Source organism: Diadema antillarum, unplaced genomic scaffold, assembly GCF_040938485.1.
Source record: "Diadema antillarum isolate AM-2024a unplaced genomic scaffold, OU_Dant_1.0 scf00000128, whole genome shotgun sequence".
In the NCBI taxonomy this organism is placed as follows: Eukaryota; Metazoa; Echinodermata; class Echinoidea; order Diadematoida; family Diadematidae; genus Diadema; species Diadema antillarum.
Genome location: NW_027271017.1, coordinates 2,128,406 through 2,145,050, shown reverse-complemented (window position 1 = coordinate 2,145,050; position 16,645 = coordinate 2,128,406). Strand labels below are relative to the sequence as shown.

At 36.5% G+C, this 16,645-nt stretch overlaps 1 protein-coding gene across 1 annotated transcript in view; it reads right to left on the bottom strand.

Annotated features, from left to right (window-relative positions):
- The window catches only part of LOC139720472 (axotactin-like), a 62,811-nt gene that overhangs the window by 17,199 nt on the left and 28,967 nt on the right, over positions 1–16,645 (bottom strand). The window contains exons 8-19 of the mRNA XM_071631828.1: positions 15,399–15,483; positions 14,315–14,454; positions 13,568–13,668; positions 9,240–9,473; positions 8,242–8,362; positions 7,378–7,569; positions 6,325–6,420; positions 5,341–5,480; positions 3,529–3,708; positions 2,200–2,422; positions 1,161–1,256; positions 268–407 (exon numbers count right to left, since the gene is read on the bottom strand). Coding sequence (XP_071487929.1) covers positions 268–407; positions 1,161–1,256; positions 2,200–2,422; positions 3,529–3,708; positions 5,341–5,480; positions 6,325–6,420; positions 7,378–7,569; positions 8,242–8,362; positions 9,240–9,473; positions 13,568–13,668; positions 14,315–14,454; positions 15,399–15,483 — 1,748 coding nt within the window. The remainder of the gene's footprint in view (positions 1–267; positions 408–1,160; positions 1,257–2,199; positions 2,423–3,528; positions 3,709–5,340; positions 5,481–6,324; positions 6,421–7,377; positions 7,570–8,241; positions 8,363–9,239; positions 9,474–13,567; positions 13,669–14,314; positions 14,455–15,398; positions 15,484–16,645) is intronic.

The following is a 16,645-nucleotide window of genomic DNA, read 5'->3' as shown; positions in this document are numbered from 1 at the left end:
GTACCACATGTGCATTTACAACCATCCCTCATAATACATGTAGCAAATGAGGCACAGCAGAAGCATCTACAGTCCCTTTATTTGACTGTGCATGAATGATCTTTGTAACAAAACGTTATAGAAATGACACTCTTCAGGTCAGAGTGTGTCACGAGGAATTGTGCACAATGTGTGGCCAGTAGAAGTCAACACAAAGCTCTTCCCAACGAGATTGCAGGATTTTTGCTGCTCGTTCTATAAATGACTTTGGTTTGTGGTCCAGCTTACCATTGCTGCAGTCGTTACCCAGAAGGGCAGGATGGGGGCAGTTGCAGGTGAAGGTACCCCACTCGTCCAAGCACTGCCCCCCGTTGCGACAGGGCTGCTTGTCACAGGCACTGCTACAGCCTGGCTTCATCTTGGGATTCCTGTAGGAGTGAGAACAAGGGTGAACAAATGAATGAATGAATGAACGAACGAACGAAGTTATAGATGAAAATGGAGTAAAGCATGTTTAGGTTGATAAAGAGAAATTAATAAATGACTGAATAAATGAAAGACTAAATATTCCAATAAAAGAATGAATGAATGAACTGATTTTTGTACACTGCAATTATTGATTCATCTACTCATACATATTATGCTTAAGTTGCATAAATTCATGACAGGAAATAAAATACATAATGTTAAATAAGAAATTAATAAACAAATGGATTCTTTAAGATAATGCATGATCTATTCATACTGGGATGGATGAATGAATGATTAAAGTAGTTGATTAATAAATGTATGACTAAAAGAATAAATTGACATAGAAACATATCTGGAGTGAGTAGTACAATGCCAAAATTGATAAAGCAAGTAATTGATTTAGACAAATGAATTCAGAAATGCATAAATCAATGAAATATTTGATGCAATGAATTGATATTTTAGTGAGGGAGTGAAAAGATTCATGAAGATTGACTAATTTGTTCATCTAAAGAAAACAAATTTGATAATGTTCAAACAATTTAAGATTACATATTAAAATAAATGGTTGAAAATGAAGTCATCACAATAAACTTTACATTTGAAACATACACACATGATGAAAACTCTACACCTGACCCAAATGCTTGACCATGATATTTGACCATGATGCATAAAAAAAACTTCATAGATTGACAGGGTGCACTCACGTGAATTCATTGTAGAAATCATAGATGAACTGATATTCGCCATTCAGCAGAACTCCAGCGATGCATCCACTCATGCCTGTCACACCAGATGGAAGGCTGTTTCGGAAGAAAAAGAAAATTTCACATCATGCACCCATGTTAATAGTTATTTATATTCTCATCAGTGGGAGAAAGCTATAAGTTCAGATGGGCTTGGGTCATTTTTTTTTCATGATAAAATCTGGGTCTAGATTTCTGTTCTTGTTAAACTAACCATCATAAATTTAAGAGTTTCATATTTTAATTCTCAGTGTAAGTTTAACATGGAAAAGACATGACAGGTTTCAGAACATCTTTAAGAACACAGATATAGCCCAACACTGTGCATTTACCAACAATTTCCATGGTTAACCACATCATAACTTAAAAGACAACTTTTTTTTTTGATTCATACTTTATACTTTCCTAACCTGCATGGTTGTAGACTACCTTACAGAAAGCAGGAGAAATTGAGTATCATATATTATATCATATTATAACCAGAAAGTCATGAAAACTTGCAAATATTCTAAAAATCAAACAGTCAATATGTAGCAATCATATCATAATGTCCTTACAACAGGCCACATTCATAATCTCTATCAAACAAAATTGTAATTTTACCATGACAGACATCTCTCACATATGCAGAAGCAAGAGTTGATTTGTTCAAAAAAAAAAATGAAAGCCTTGGTAAAAAAAAAAAAAAAATTGATGTTTTTGTACACAAAGTGACAGAAGGACCAAGGTTGTTTAGATTTCATTTCATTTCTTTTAATCATTTTCATTTCAGAAAAAAAAATTTATAGATAAAACATACAATGCTAAATAAGGACAAAATACATATTTTGAATATTAATGTCAAAATATAATATATTCACACGATAGTCAATGTAGAGTGTGAGGCAAAGATGCACGATATTCACTATGAAATAATGTTGACAATAGAGTAGACGTTATAGATAGAAAGGGTGATCAAACTTTGACTAGTTAGACCAGGTTGACCAGCAATGTGACTTACATTCCACTTCCTCCAATTTGCATGGTTCCCTGGAACATGCCCATCTTTTCCCCAATGGGCAGTGTAAGGGAGACACTGTCAAAGTCGATGGTGGCGTAGATTTCATACTCGGTCTTCTGAAGGGTCAGCGTGTGCCACTGGCCATCGGTCAGTGGTCGGGACACCTCCAATGTGGTGGTCTGGACGTTGCCATTCATGTGGAACTCAAAGCTCAAAGTGTTGGCTGTGGAAGGGGAAATCAAACGGTCGATTCTGTTTTTTGTTTTTTTCTGAAACAAGTTTACCTCAAGTATTACTAACAATCTTGTGACTTATGAAATTGCAATATGGCAATTATGACCACTCTGACATTTTACAACTCACAACTGTGTATTACAGATGTCTGACAATCATAATGATGAGAATGATAATGACAATAATAATGATGACGATGATGATGATAATAGTAGAAGTAGTAGTAGTAGCAGTGATAATATTAATAATAATAATAATAACAATAATAATCATAGTCATAGTCATAATCATAATCATAATCATAATATGTAAATAGTAGGCTTGTGCCTTGAGAAGTGGATCTGGTGCAATATAAGTTACATACTGTGTATCGTTATCATTACTACAAATACTAAGAATGATAATTAGAATAAGAACAAAGATAACAACAAGATGAAGACTGATAAAATGATAATAATACTAAAGATAACCATGATGATAATAATAATGGTAATCATTATCATCTCTGTCATTATCATCGATCGCCTTCATCATTCTAATAGCTCTTTTCATGTCAAGTCTCAATGACTTGGAATAAGGAATATACGTCAAATCACACAGCATGTAGCGATAAATCAATACCTCAATGACACTTGATACTTAGTTAGTGCTACTACAGTGTTAAAGGGATAGCACAGTATTGGTGGAGATGAGAATTGGGCTTTTAACTTTTTGCTAAATACCAAGAAAACACTTATGATATAGTACAGATCATACAATTTTAAGAGGAATTTAAAGTTTATGTGATGAAAATCAGGTTTGAAATGAGTGAAACATACAAAAACAAAGTAAAACAAAGCGATCGTAATAAAGTGTGGGTCCCACACTTTTTTAGAATTGCTCTTTTTTAGATATCTCAGCCATTTCAAAACCAATTTTCATCAAATAAACATTGAATTCCTCATGGAATTACATGCTCTTTCACTTTTCATAAGAGGTTCCTCATTATCTCACCCAAAAATGTTAGAAACCTTAGATTGGGTCTCAACCAGAACTATACGATCCCTTTAACATCCTTCTACCAAAATCCCAGTCTCCATATGTAGGATGACTCACGTGCGGTGATGATTGCCATGAGGAAGTTGGGGTGTCTCCATGTGGCCCGCTGGTGGAAGAGAAGGGCGTTGATGTCTCGGGTGCGGAAGCTGAAGGAGAAGGCACCGTGAAGCCAGCCACCAAGAGCAAGATGTTGGGCGCGGTCCAGCAGGGAGACAGTGTAGGGGTAGGTATAACCCACTGTGAGGACAGAAATGCAGTTAAAAGAAATTGTTAGACTGTCACTCTCAAGTCAGAGCAAGAGTTCTATGTGAATCTCATCACCCATAACTGATTTATCTCTAGATCTGCAGATTGATATATTGATTGTTTGATAGATTGATTGATCAAATGATTGACAGATTGATTGGTTGATTGATAGATTGATCAATCAAATGATTGTCAAATTGATTGATTTAATGATAGACTGATTGATCAAATGATTGATAGATTGATTGACTGATCGATCAAATGTTTGAAAAATTGATTGATTAACTGATTGATTGATTGATGGATTGATTGATTGATTGATTGATTGATGGATTGATTGATTGATTGATTGGTTGATTGGTTGATTGATTGATTGACTGATTGATTGATTGAGTAAGTGAGTGATTGATTGATTTTCTTTTTGCACAAAAATGATATTCAAAGTTAATTAAACACCAATGTTATTGAGCAATGTTTGAATCTAATGGTGGAAAGAAGGAAATTATGGATAAAAAGTAAAATGTACAACACCATTCCAAGATAATACAAAAAAATGGATATACTAAAAATACAGATATTATGCAAACGTATTTTGTGCAGATATTGTTCAGTTTGGGGAAATCTTGTGAGGGTAGACAAATCTTGCTGAGGATAAGCAGCCTCAGAATAAATTAGTGAACCTCAGGGCTTCAAGTCTGCAAGCCACATTCTGACATTCTGTACCTGTGTCAAACACCATTATAGCACTTTGTACATTACCACACGGCTCAATCTGCATGTTTGGAATAATTTGAGCCATCAATATGTCAAACAGTGACCTCTCAGCTCCTTAACCCTATTCTAACTGGGGGGGGGGGGTCAAATTGACCCCCCCCAACATTTCGCGCCACGATTCCACAACGCGCTAAGATTTTACCGCGTCGTTTCATGACTTTCTTCATTGAAGTCTCCCGCATATTTTGAGACCAAATTTGGGACGTCCGGGTACACCATTCTGAAGTTACGCAATGTTTTGCATATGCATGTCAACCCGAAAACAGCTCAAATTCATGATTTCGTGTGCAAATCCAATGCAAATTGTGTTTTTTTTGTTTAATTGATATAAATTAGATTATTTCAACTTTTGAACATTAAAATTAATCAATCCTAATGTAGATAAGCTTGAAATAGTGCCTGCAACGAATTTTGGCCAAAAAACAATAGAAAACAAAAGGTCAAAAAAACAGTGAAATACATAAGAAATTAACAAAACAATAAAAAACAAAAGAAACTGATTTTGATTGCGCTATTTTTTTCCAAGAAAATTGTTTGATGTGTCTTGCGGAACTCTGACACAAAAATTTAGCAATCCTTCATTCTTTTTGATGGAGTTATAGGTGAAAATATGATTTCATGCGTAAATTTGCATAATTCATTTATTAAAAAATATGAAATCAACATTTTTCTATTGTATGACCATGTAATCTTGTAGTTGACATCCGGCTCTATGTTCAGGCAAAATTTTGCGGCGATCGCACGGTTGGCAGCCGAGATCTGAAGGGGGGGTCAAATTGACCCCCCCCCCCCCAGTAAAAACTTGGTCTCAAATAGCCCAGTTAGAATAGGGTTAAGGGATTCACTTACATGAGTTTCCACAGTGGAGAGGGCCCAGGCTCAGGGTGGCCTTGGTGAACTGGGCCTTTTTGCTGGCCCATGGTTTGAAGCTCATCTTTGTGATGGGGAGGTAGAACATGCTGTTGATGTTACCACTGTCTCTTCTCCACCTGCCAGAGAGATGAATTTACCCATTTGAGGACTACCCATTTTTTTTATACAATATTTCTCATAGACACATGCCCAAGTATGTTCTGCCTCAATCTTCAGCAGGTTAAAAAAATTTAACACCTCTGTGGAAATAACCAAATGCTATAAAGTTTTCTCATTTTTAACCTATAAGGTTTTCTATATGAGGTAGCAACATTTTACAAGCATTCCTTTTTAGACTATCAGCACAAAAAAAAATGAATAACATTTGACTTATACTCTTTACATCTTGTTGTGAATGACAGAATATACCCACAATTTGTCTTATTGCATTTAATGTGTTTTACTGATAATGGAAAGATAAGATAATTTTTAGCTTTTTTAACATTGATAATCTTTTCACATATGCCTGTATTTACTGTAGCCCATTATCCAATGCAAAGGTAAAAAAACTTTAAAATTCTGTACACATTATTCAAACATATTACCTGATGTTATATGAAAGAAGAGTGTTCCTAAAATTTACTCATGACAATGTTATTTGCTTAAACACTTAAACATGACATACTTTCATATATTGTGTCATCTAAAGAATTCTGCAGCGTGTTTGATAGATGACTGCCATGCATACAATATATATTTCAAAAAGTTGAGATGAAACTTACACTGCCTACTCAAAAAGTCAAACTCATTTTATCACCAGCGTCAAGGGGGAAGTAATCATAAAATCTACTCACAACTTGCACACATGTATTAACCCACTAAATCCAGACACGACTAAATCCCAAAGACTTAGTGAATGAGTAACACACTCTAAGTAGGTGTAGTATAACTGTGATGAAATGTATGTAGGTATGATGTTACCTTTTCTGACCTCTGTCGCAGTCTCCGGTAAACGGCATGGCTGCCTTAGTGACATTCTGACCTGACACGGACGTCAGGTCAGTGTCTTTACCAATCCTGGACAGAGAAAAGGAAGAAACAACAAAATCGATATGAATCAACATCAGCACAAAGTTCCTTTCTCATCTTTGAAACTGCTGAAAATACCCCATTCACAGTTGGGCAGCGGAGCGCTCCTGAAGCAGTTCTGGCTTTACCGTATGTCCCTCTAAGTTTGTTCATACATAGAATCACCACTTGCCAAGACCACATATGCAAAGTGGCTTCAGGGGGCATATTAAAATGTCATGGTGATCTTCAAATGCACAGGAGCTTCACACATATAAACTGTATGCACAGCGCACACCACAAACCACTTCAGGAATGCTCCAAACATCGGCGGCTGTTTCTACAGAGTTTGAGAGTCCTTCACGAGCAGTCCTGAACCTATAGCCTCCAAGGGGGCTCAAATTTCATTTTCATGATAAGAAGGTTATGTCTTTATTTGATTTCATTAATTGGTTTCAGTTTTGCCATACAAAAATTTATAATAAAAAATTTCATATGATCATCACCCTCATTACCATTTCTAACACCACAAAACACCATCAACATCAACATCATTTCTAACACCACAAAACACCATCAACATCAACATCAACATCATTTCTAACACCACAAAACACGTACCATTACCATCATTTCTAACACCACAAAACACCATCACCATCATCATCATTTCTAACACCACAAAACACCATCACAATCATCATCACTACTACCAAGGTTGCCTATAAAGAGGAACCTTTTCCTGGTAGTCAAAATCATTATCACAAATATAATCTATTTCCCCATCATCTCATCATATTCATTAAAGCCATCACCATCATTATCACTATCATACAACTTGATCATCACCACACTCATCAATCACCATGACAATCACATTACCACTATCAGCTTCACCACTGCTACCGTCATCATAACAATTATCATCCCCATCACCATCATCGTCATGACTACCATCGGGTTTACCTGAGAGGAGCCTCAAAGCAGTGGTAGTTGAAGTGTTGGTGGCAATCCTTGGACCTGTCTACCAGGAAGTGCAGCATGGGCCTGGTCATGAACTGGTACTTGACGTCAAACTTGATGTGGGGAAGCTTCAGATCCCTGACCAGGGTCTCCTCTTGGAAGTTGTGGGCGACGCTGAAGCCAGCTGTCCCCTTGCTGTTACAATGTTGTAGAAAAAGATTAGAAAATAGGTTGCATTCTCTTCACTCATTTCTTCTTCAATTCCATAAGAACCTTCAGTGCTCCCCCCCCCCCCCAAAAAAAAAAAAACACGATTCTTTTTGCCCTTTGACAAAGAATGGACATAAGATATGAATAGAGAAGAGCTGGCAAATTCATTTGCTATGCGATTAGGGCACTCACATAGGTCAGTGGAAGTCAAAATCTAGTGATCGATGAGCTCAGCCTCAATTACTACATACGTCTTCATACAAGTTTTGAAGCAAAACAAGCACACTACTATGTTGGAAAACTCAAATTATGGAAAAAATACATGCAATTCTGAGACAGAAAAAGAACAGCCATTGATAACAGAAAATCTAATCTTTCACTGAAAAGCTATTTTTCTACTAAGAATAATAAAGATGAACATGAATTTAGGCCACAAATACAGACACACTTGTGTACACTTTAGGAATATATACCTGGCTCCTCAAAAGAAGGGGTTAATACCGAAAGACAGAATAAAGTATCACCAAGTACATGCAATAATTTTTTGAAAAACATGATAGATTTGATTGTGTTGCAAAGTACTGAATCAGGAGGCTCTCGTCATAAAACAAGCTCACTATGATTCACCCTGACTTGGGCCATAAGCTCTCTGCTTACCTGAAGTCGCAGTCGATGTAGAATGGTTCAAACGGTCCAATGCCATCCAAGTCAATCAGTTTGGCACCTGACCGTGTATCCCCTGAGTAGAAATACTCAGCACAGGAGCTCTTGTAGGTATCTGTTTCAAGACAGAGTTGTTTTTTATCATCAATGCAATATAGCAAGTGCACATGAGTTGATGAGATTGTTGGAGTCCATACACAATGATGTTCTTATCAAAGGTGGCAAATATAAGTTCATATTTAATATCATTAACAAACATCAATATTGTTAACATTTTCTCTTTGACACTTTGCCCTATCAAATGTTTCTGTTGTGGTGAGCAACATTTTCTGTTAAACAACTGTTCTGACACCATGTTGAACCATTTGAATGTTATTTGCCTTAGTTCTCTTCAGATCACATTTTGTAGTCTACCTAGCTAAGTGCCTGCCAGATGAATATCATTTGTGTCTTATCTTAGTTACTCCTCCAGTTTCCCCAACAACCAACCGTCACCATTCTGGGAAAGATATATTATCAAGTGACTATAATGAATCCACTTTTGCAAATATAAGGTCACTAAGTTTGATTTTAAAGAAATACATAAAGATTCATTGTGAAAAAATAAAAACTAGCTGCACCTAGTGTCTAGATTTTGAAATCTGAATACGTTTTGAAGTTCAAACTTCTACAGCCTCACAGCATTTTGCAGTGCCATTCGAATAGGCCAATTGTGCTCAATTACCTTCAAAGTATTTCATGTAAATCTGACTGCAAAACATTTAAGCTTCTTAGATATCTTAATCATTTAATCTTGGGGCAGACTTTCTCAACTTTTCTTTGTCAGATTTAGAAATAAAATTGGATGAATCATACTTTAAGGAGATAGCTAGTTCCTGGAAAATTGAAGAATACACAAAAAACAGATATTAAATGTTCAATGAACTAATGGGGCTTTTATAAAAATTGGTCACATTACGCACAAATATTAATCTGTAGCAAAATCCACTCACAAAATTGGCAGCGGGCTCCAGTGTACTTGGGGTCAGTGCACTGGCAGACAGGTTTCCCATCCTGCTCAATGCAGGTGCCTCCGTTGGAGCACACCACGTCCCCAGCCACACAGGGGTTCCCCGGGATGGGGCAACCGTTGAGGGTGACCCCCCGCATCAACAGCGTCCCGTACACCTCGGTGGGGCGGAAGACCTCCCCCTGCATGAAGATCTCCTGCATGCAGCCCTCAAACCCTGAGAGGGAGGAACAATCAGAGTGGGGAGACGGGGTAGTAGATTTGTGGGGAGGTGGGGGGGGGGGTTGGAGTTGGGGGCCAAGTTGGGGACCGGGTCAAATCGAGATGAGGTCGGTTTCATGGAAGCACGTGGAGTCAATTGGATAAACCAAAATGTAACTTATTAAGTGGGAAATGTTAGGAGGAACATGAAAGAAGCACTGGAATAAACATGCAATGCAAACAGAAAAAAAACATGCCCTTGGAGAGGTTCATCAAAAAGAAAAGAATATGAAGACTGCATATAAAACAGTAGACAAAGACAGATAGAAAAAAGATGGCTTGAAGATACTTTTACATTTCAGGTAGATAGATCAGGGAGGCGGAAAAGAGACAGAGAGAGATATGTATGAATAGAGACATATAAAGAGATAGATAGTGAGAGAGAGACAGAAGTGCAACCGACAAATATGCAGAGAGAGAGAGAGATAGATACATAGGAAGACAAATAGAAAGATAGATAATTAGATAGACAGATAAATCAACAGATAGACAGACAAACATATAGGTAAATAGATAATAGATAGATAAATAGATATATAGAGACACATAGATAGATAGATAGATAGATAGATAGATAGATAGATAGATAGATAGATAGATAGATAGATAGATAGATAGATAGATAAATAGATAGAGAGATAGATAGATAGATAGATAGATAACGATAAATAGATAGATAGATAGATAGATAAATGAATAAATAAATAAATAAATAGATAGATAAATGAATCCATAAATAGATAAGCAGATGTCAAGATGATCATGGGTATAAGCATAAATATTTTTAAGAACGATTTCAAGAAAAAGCACGAAAGGAAGAGGAAAAGGTGCAAATTGTCATGAAATAGAAAGCAGAGGAGTGGAGACAGCAAAATAAGACTAAGGAAAAAGCACTGAGCTGGAATAATATCTAATCAAAAAAAAAATCAGAATATATCAATTCATGCATCACTACATACAAATGATATCATTTTCATTTTAAAAAAATGATTATAACTCCTTTTTATATGATTACTACAATACACATATGAAGGAAGTTTCAAAATAATTTCTTAACAGTATGTCAATTGTGAGCAGACTACTTTTCTCCAATTCATGTTTCAAAGTTCAGCTATGCACTACAATAAATATGATTGACCAAAAGACATCTGAAACAATAATTGTCACATTCTCATGGGAAGTATAATTGACTTTTAGTAATGTTTTTAATCCCTGTTCCAGAACATTCGTTAGACTTCAAGCTCCCATGAGAGTTAGGAAATTGAAATGCTTCAAAAGAGTCAACATTGTCAAGGACACTTGAGTTCTCAATAAAAGATTGTAAAGAAGTCAGTCTTTTGAATTTAACAAATAACAACCCTAGCATGTACTTTCAAACTGGCTTGACTTATTTTCATTCTATAGTAAATGCAAAAATGTTATGAATGATATAACTAAAATAAGTGATTATGCTCTGAAGTACTCGCCTACACCTTAAAAATCTGGTATAATCCATGCAAATGTGTGATTGAAATAAATTATATGAAAATTATATGAGAATAATTCTATGAGAGTGAATTATGTTGCATGATGGGAAAAAATTAGAAGCTAATAAAGTCTGGAGAGATGGGATGATGAGGGTGAGTGAGAAGGAGGCGAGATGGAGAGATAATCGGCGTTAGGAGTGAGCTGTGACAGTGAGACGGACAGTCTGATGATTCAGCCAGAGATGGTCGGAGAGACAGATGCAGTTCTGAATCAAAACACAATTCTTTTACCAAGAAAAACATGATGAGCTTTGTGAGGAGGCTATTCAAAGTTCGTAGCAAATTCATAGCCATGTATTGCTTATTATCTAAAATACAACATGTAATGCCACATCACTTCAGTGAATTTTACATCTCTTATGGTTTTCCTCCTCTCACAGTAATAAAGACAGGTGCTGCAGTGATGGTGGTGATGAATAACTGAAGAGTTTGTTCGCAAAAACCGATAAGTCCATTTTTGAAGATTTTGAAGTACGGTCTCTGCCATAAAGAACTAAATACAGTCAAACCTGTCTATAGCGGCCACCCATGGGAAACGGAAAAAGTGGCCGTTATAGACAGGTGGCCGCTATAGACAGGTAATCCATCTTTGTGTACATTGCCTAAATGCACATGTATTATCGTTGTATACATCTATAAACACTTACATGTACATGTATGTGTGTACGTATGCACACGTGTGTATCATGCATAAAACAATGTCGGTGTTTATGAAATTGTTGACAGTAACCGTAGCATGTGCACAGTCATGAAGAAAACTTAACACTAGTGCATTATTGGGACTGAATAAGTGATGAATGCAACGGTGGCGATCACTGAACGTTGCCCAGGAATGACTGGCACGGCCAAAGCAGAAAAACACACTGAATTATCGGCTCGGCTACGGCTCAATCAGGTTTTTGGCCGCTATAGACAGGTTAAAATCTACCACGGGAAACAAAATTTGTGGCCGCTGGCCGCGTTAGACAGGTGGCCGCTATACACAGGGTCTTTAACATGGCTTTTCTCTCGGGGGGATTTTTCAGTGGCCGCTATAGACAGGTGGCCGCTATAGAGAGGTGGCCGCTAAGGCAGGTTTGACTGTAATACCTTTTAAATGATATATTGGTCACCACATATAAAGGCACATTTTTGAAGTTATGGTCAAAACTAGAAGCACAAATTTTCTTATTATTCTCTTTATTTTTCTTGACCTTTAATCGCAAATATCTCCATTTGGCAAATATGGACTTATCAGTTTTTGCGAACAAACTCTTCAACTCTTTGTAAGCCACATTTGCACACCCCACTCAGTAGACGGCTTGCTAACTTTGCATATTTTGCACAAACAAACAACCACACACAAAAGATCACAGTATGTCACAGTACAGCTTGTGGTGTTCCCTAGGGATTTTTCAAGCTAAAAATTCATATTTTCTGTCATGGTCCTGTCTTCAAAATAAGTCACACCTCCCAGACGTAAGGGTACCATTTTCAGTCTGTTTTTAGGTCTTGAATAATGGCCATCAGCAAGAAAAAAGCCAGAGCCTTTTCATGCAATTTACATCACAGCAAAGCTTACAATTTTCCCTAAAATTTTTCTGTCAGCATTTCTATCATAAATTATTCCCTATTCTCTCTTATTCTCTATTAAAAAGTTACATGTCTCTGAAAAAAGAATGCTTTCCAAAAGTGTTCATTGTTACACTCTTGGAATAATGTAGCACACAGGGGATTTACAGTGTAGCAAACAAAGAGTTATGATATAATGAAAACATGTAGTAACAGCAATGACATAAGCAATGAAAATGATTATGACTTCAAGAGCTGTGTGTGAACAGTATTGATAGTGGAATTTTTTGCACCAGTAAAGATGATATGACAAAACTACGATCACTAGACTGATTGCTGAAAACACAATACAATGTGCGCAATGAATGAAAATTTGGCACGGATGCCCAAAAACATAAGCATATCAGCAGCTACAGTTGTAATAACATTAGTGATGAGACAGCTAAAAGGCAAAGCAGAAAAAGCATGGTGATATTGCAGACAAGATACCTGTTACTATTAATCTATGGAGCATATTAATAGTTGTGGAACTTCCATCCTTTTCCACTTGCATTGATCCTTTACATCTTTGAGTTCTTTGCCCAAAAGAGCTACTTACTAGTAACTTTCTTGACCTTTGATTTCTAGATGTTACTTAAGCTCTTTGATAATGCTCATCATTAAGATTCTGTGTGAGTGTAACACCTCTTTGTCTCTTGTGAAATTAGGGTACATTTTTTTTTTCTCTATAAAACATTTGCTCTGAAAAAAGGGCAAATAGTCTCACATTAGGCATCAAAAGGGATTGGAGTAGAATTCAAAAACTTTTCCAGAACATAAGGTATAAACTTTTCAAAAGCATCAAAACATTCCATGAGACACAAACTTGCAAAGGTTTGCCTCTGCATCAAAAAATTAGAGAGGTTTCTTTGTGTATCACAAGATTTTTGTGAGGGTTTCCTTGAATTTAGTATAGCGCCCTCTGTGCACATACCCTTGCCGTTCCAACCTCCTAGGTAAACCGCTCCCCGTGGCTTCAGGATCTCAGAGAAAGAGAAGGATGTTGATTCTCCGTCCAGCTCAAGGTATCCAAGACTGGGGAGAAGTGTGAAAAATTATTCGTTCAGATGAGAGATTGAATGGCACACCACTGAAAATTTCATTTTTAAGAGTCTGATTGCAGAATGGGTTAAATGCCCTTTTCAAACATTTCAAAGTATCATCATGAGATAGGGCAAAATAAAACCTTTCCACTGATACGTCATTTGTTGCATAAAAACGAATATTTCTAAAGTTATAATTGCAATTGTCTCATATTTTCTTATGATTTTCTTTGGTTTTTTTAGGTTGAATAGCAAATACTCAACTTTGCAAGAATGGAGTTGATTTGTTTTTGTGATCTAACTCTTCTATTGTATTTTACAGTCAAGGTAACAAATAAATTTGCACATGGAAGTACCAACATAAAATACAAAAAACATACTATGATACATTGATAAATTGCTATACACAGGCGAAAAAGAAAAAGCAATAACAATTGGGGAGGTTAAACACAACATCACTACTGTATTTGACAGCTCCCTCTAAAATGTGGTAATGACAAAATAATATATGAATCATGTCTAGTCACAAGATGACAGCAATATAAACACTTCATCCATCCTTTCCACTTATTGGTCAGATTTTGAGCTTATCAGATCAGCCAAATGATGGAATGCATGGGGGGGGTGCTGTGTCTTACCCATCGGCGAGAGAAATGTTGACCGTGTGCCACAGTCCATCGTGTAGTCGACTTCCGATGCTGCAGACGTAGTCGAGATTGAGAGCAACGTGGGGGTCAGTGGCGAGCCTCATGTGGAGAGAGCCGTTCATCATGTCCAGCTGTGGGGTAAATATTTAGGATGATGGAAGGATTAATGAGATTATAATTATCTGAACCTGTCTAATATTTGTAGACATAAAGCTCATCAAACATTTCAATTTCAATTAGACCTAGAGCATAATTTCCTAAATTTATTTTGATTATCTGTAGTTTCTCTCATATTATTGTGAAACAATCACACACATCTGATGCACTGAATCAATCTACTCTATCACCTTCAGACTCTAATAAAGTTGTCACTATCAGAAAGGCACCCAAAAAAAAAACAGGGAAAAAAACGTAATTTGCCAAAACATTCCTAGTTGATATTGGTTCAAAGTTTCATATATCATTCATTTCTTGTCATAGTTTTAGGTCTATGTGCATGTTTTGATAATCAACACTTTTTTTTTTATTGTAAAGCATATTTCTGCTGTGTTCTGAATTGATGCATGCCGTTTTTTAATGCATATTCTTCTCTATTCTTGACTCTATCAAAACATTAAAGCAAATTTTCTTAACAAAGTAGTCCCCTTGTAGCTGCTACAAGTTGTTCTCTTACTTTTACTAACTTCTTGTGTATGCTGTGAACAAGTGGGTGAGTAGGGTGGGGGAGGGGGTGGCAAGCTGGTTGGCATATATCTCAAGATACATTTTGTACAGCCACACCAGGGTTGAATAGTAGCTAGTGGCATTCTTACAATGATATTCTCACTTGTTGTCATGGCAACATCTTCGAGAGACAATTTTTGTTTAATTGTTGTGAATCATATTTGGTTGTTTTAATTTGATTTGATGAATTGTTTTTAATAATGTCTACTCATCCACATGCCTGACTACATCAAACTATCAAAGCAAGCTCATAGGCATATATCTCATCTCAAGATACATTTTGTAACCTTATGGCCACATCTTTGACTGTTGCCATAGCAACATAAATAAGAAGAAAAAGCAGCATACTCACCGTCAATCTCCCCTGATGTGTTTCATTCATGTGGCAGTGAGCGGTCATCATGTGTGACGAGAGGTTGGCAGTTCGGAACGAGAACCTGTCGACACCAAGGTCAAAGGTCAACATTTTCCACACAAAACATACAAAAACATCATCACACTGCACAGCTGTAAAACCAGTGAACGTGGTATAAAGATAAGTGTGAAATCATATCTTAACTGCCTTTCTATGTCAAAAAGATGCACAACATTATTCATTACTGAATTACATTGTGTAATGTCTCTGCCTGAAAGGATGTAACATTTGTGACTGTGCACCAGGTCCTCAAAACGAACATAAAGTCGCACACACTGATTTTGCGTGAGGACTGAAAATAAGTGAAGTGGGTCAACCTAGCCGAACTTGACTTTTTCATATTTTCTGAAAGAGAGGGTCTTCTTTTACATTATGCTAAAATTTGGTATCATAAAACGGGCAGGAAAGTGTGTTTTTTAGCAGTTTATCTTGAACATTTTTGGTAGAATAGTGTGATTAGGTGTGTCTTTAGAATCCCTTTTTCATTTCTGAAAAACCTTGTCCACACTCTTCACTTTCAACTCTAATAACTTTTGAAAGGATAGTGCTACTGCTTTGAAAGCTGGCATTAATTATGGACAAAATGTGTTAATGAGGCATGTTTAATTTCAGTTTAATCTGATAATCCCTTCATTGTTGTTACTCTGGTGGTTTACTTCCTGTTTTTTGTCCCATTCATCGCACAGCCAGTAGGGTTTGGTAAAGATTAAGCGCTTGAATAGACACTGTACTTCAGAGCCTCTTTTCTCAGTTCACACTTTTCCTGAGTTTGTGCTTTCTTTCCAATATTTAGATAGGTTAGGAGAGTCCATTTGATTTGAGTCATACATCATTTTAAAGCTTAAAGTCTGCTCTTTTAGAATATGGTCTTAACTAAAAATTCATGTCTGGCGACTTTTTGTTTATTTTGAGGTGCAGGGTCACATTTTTGACAAGCTGTAAGAAAGAACCGATATTTACCACGCTGTAACAGAAGCTCCGACTTGTCTATCAAGATTCAAGATTCAAGCCATTCTCTCCTAGATTCATAACTCTCATAGTCTAAGAGATTAAAGCACTAGCAACTCAGTAATGTAACTATACACTAATGATCACCACAAACTAAATGTGGGGGTGATGCTGTATTCTTTGGACAGGTGATGATCTGCTGAACTATTGTACCTGATATAATACTCTGCAGTCTG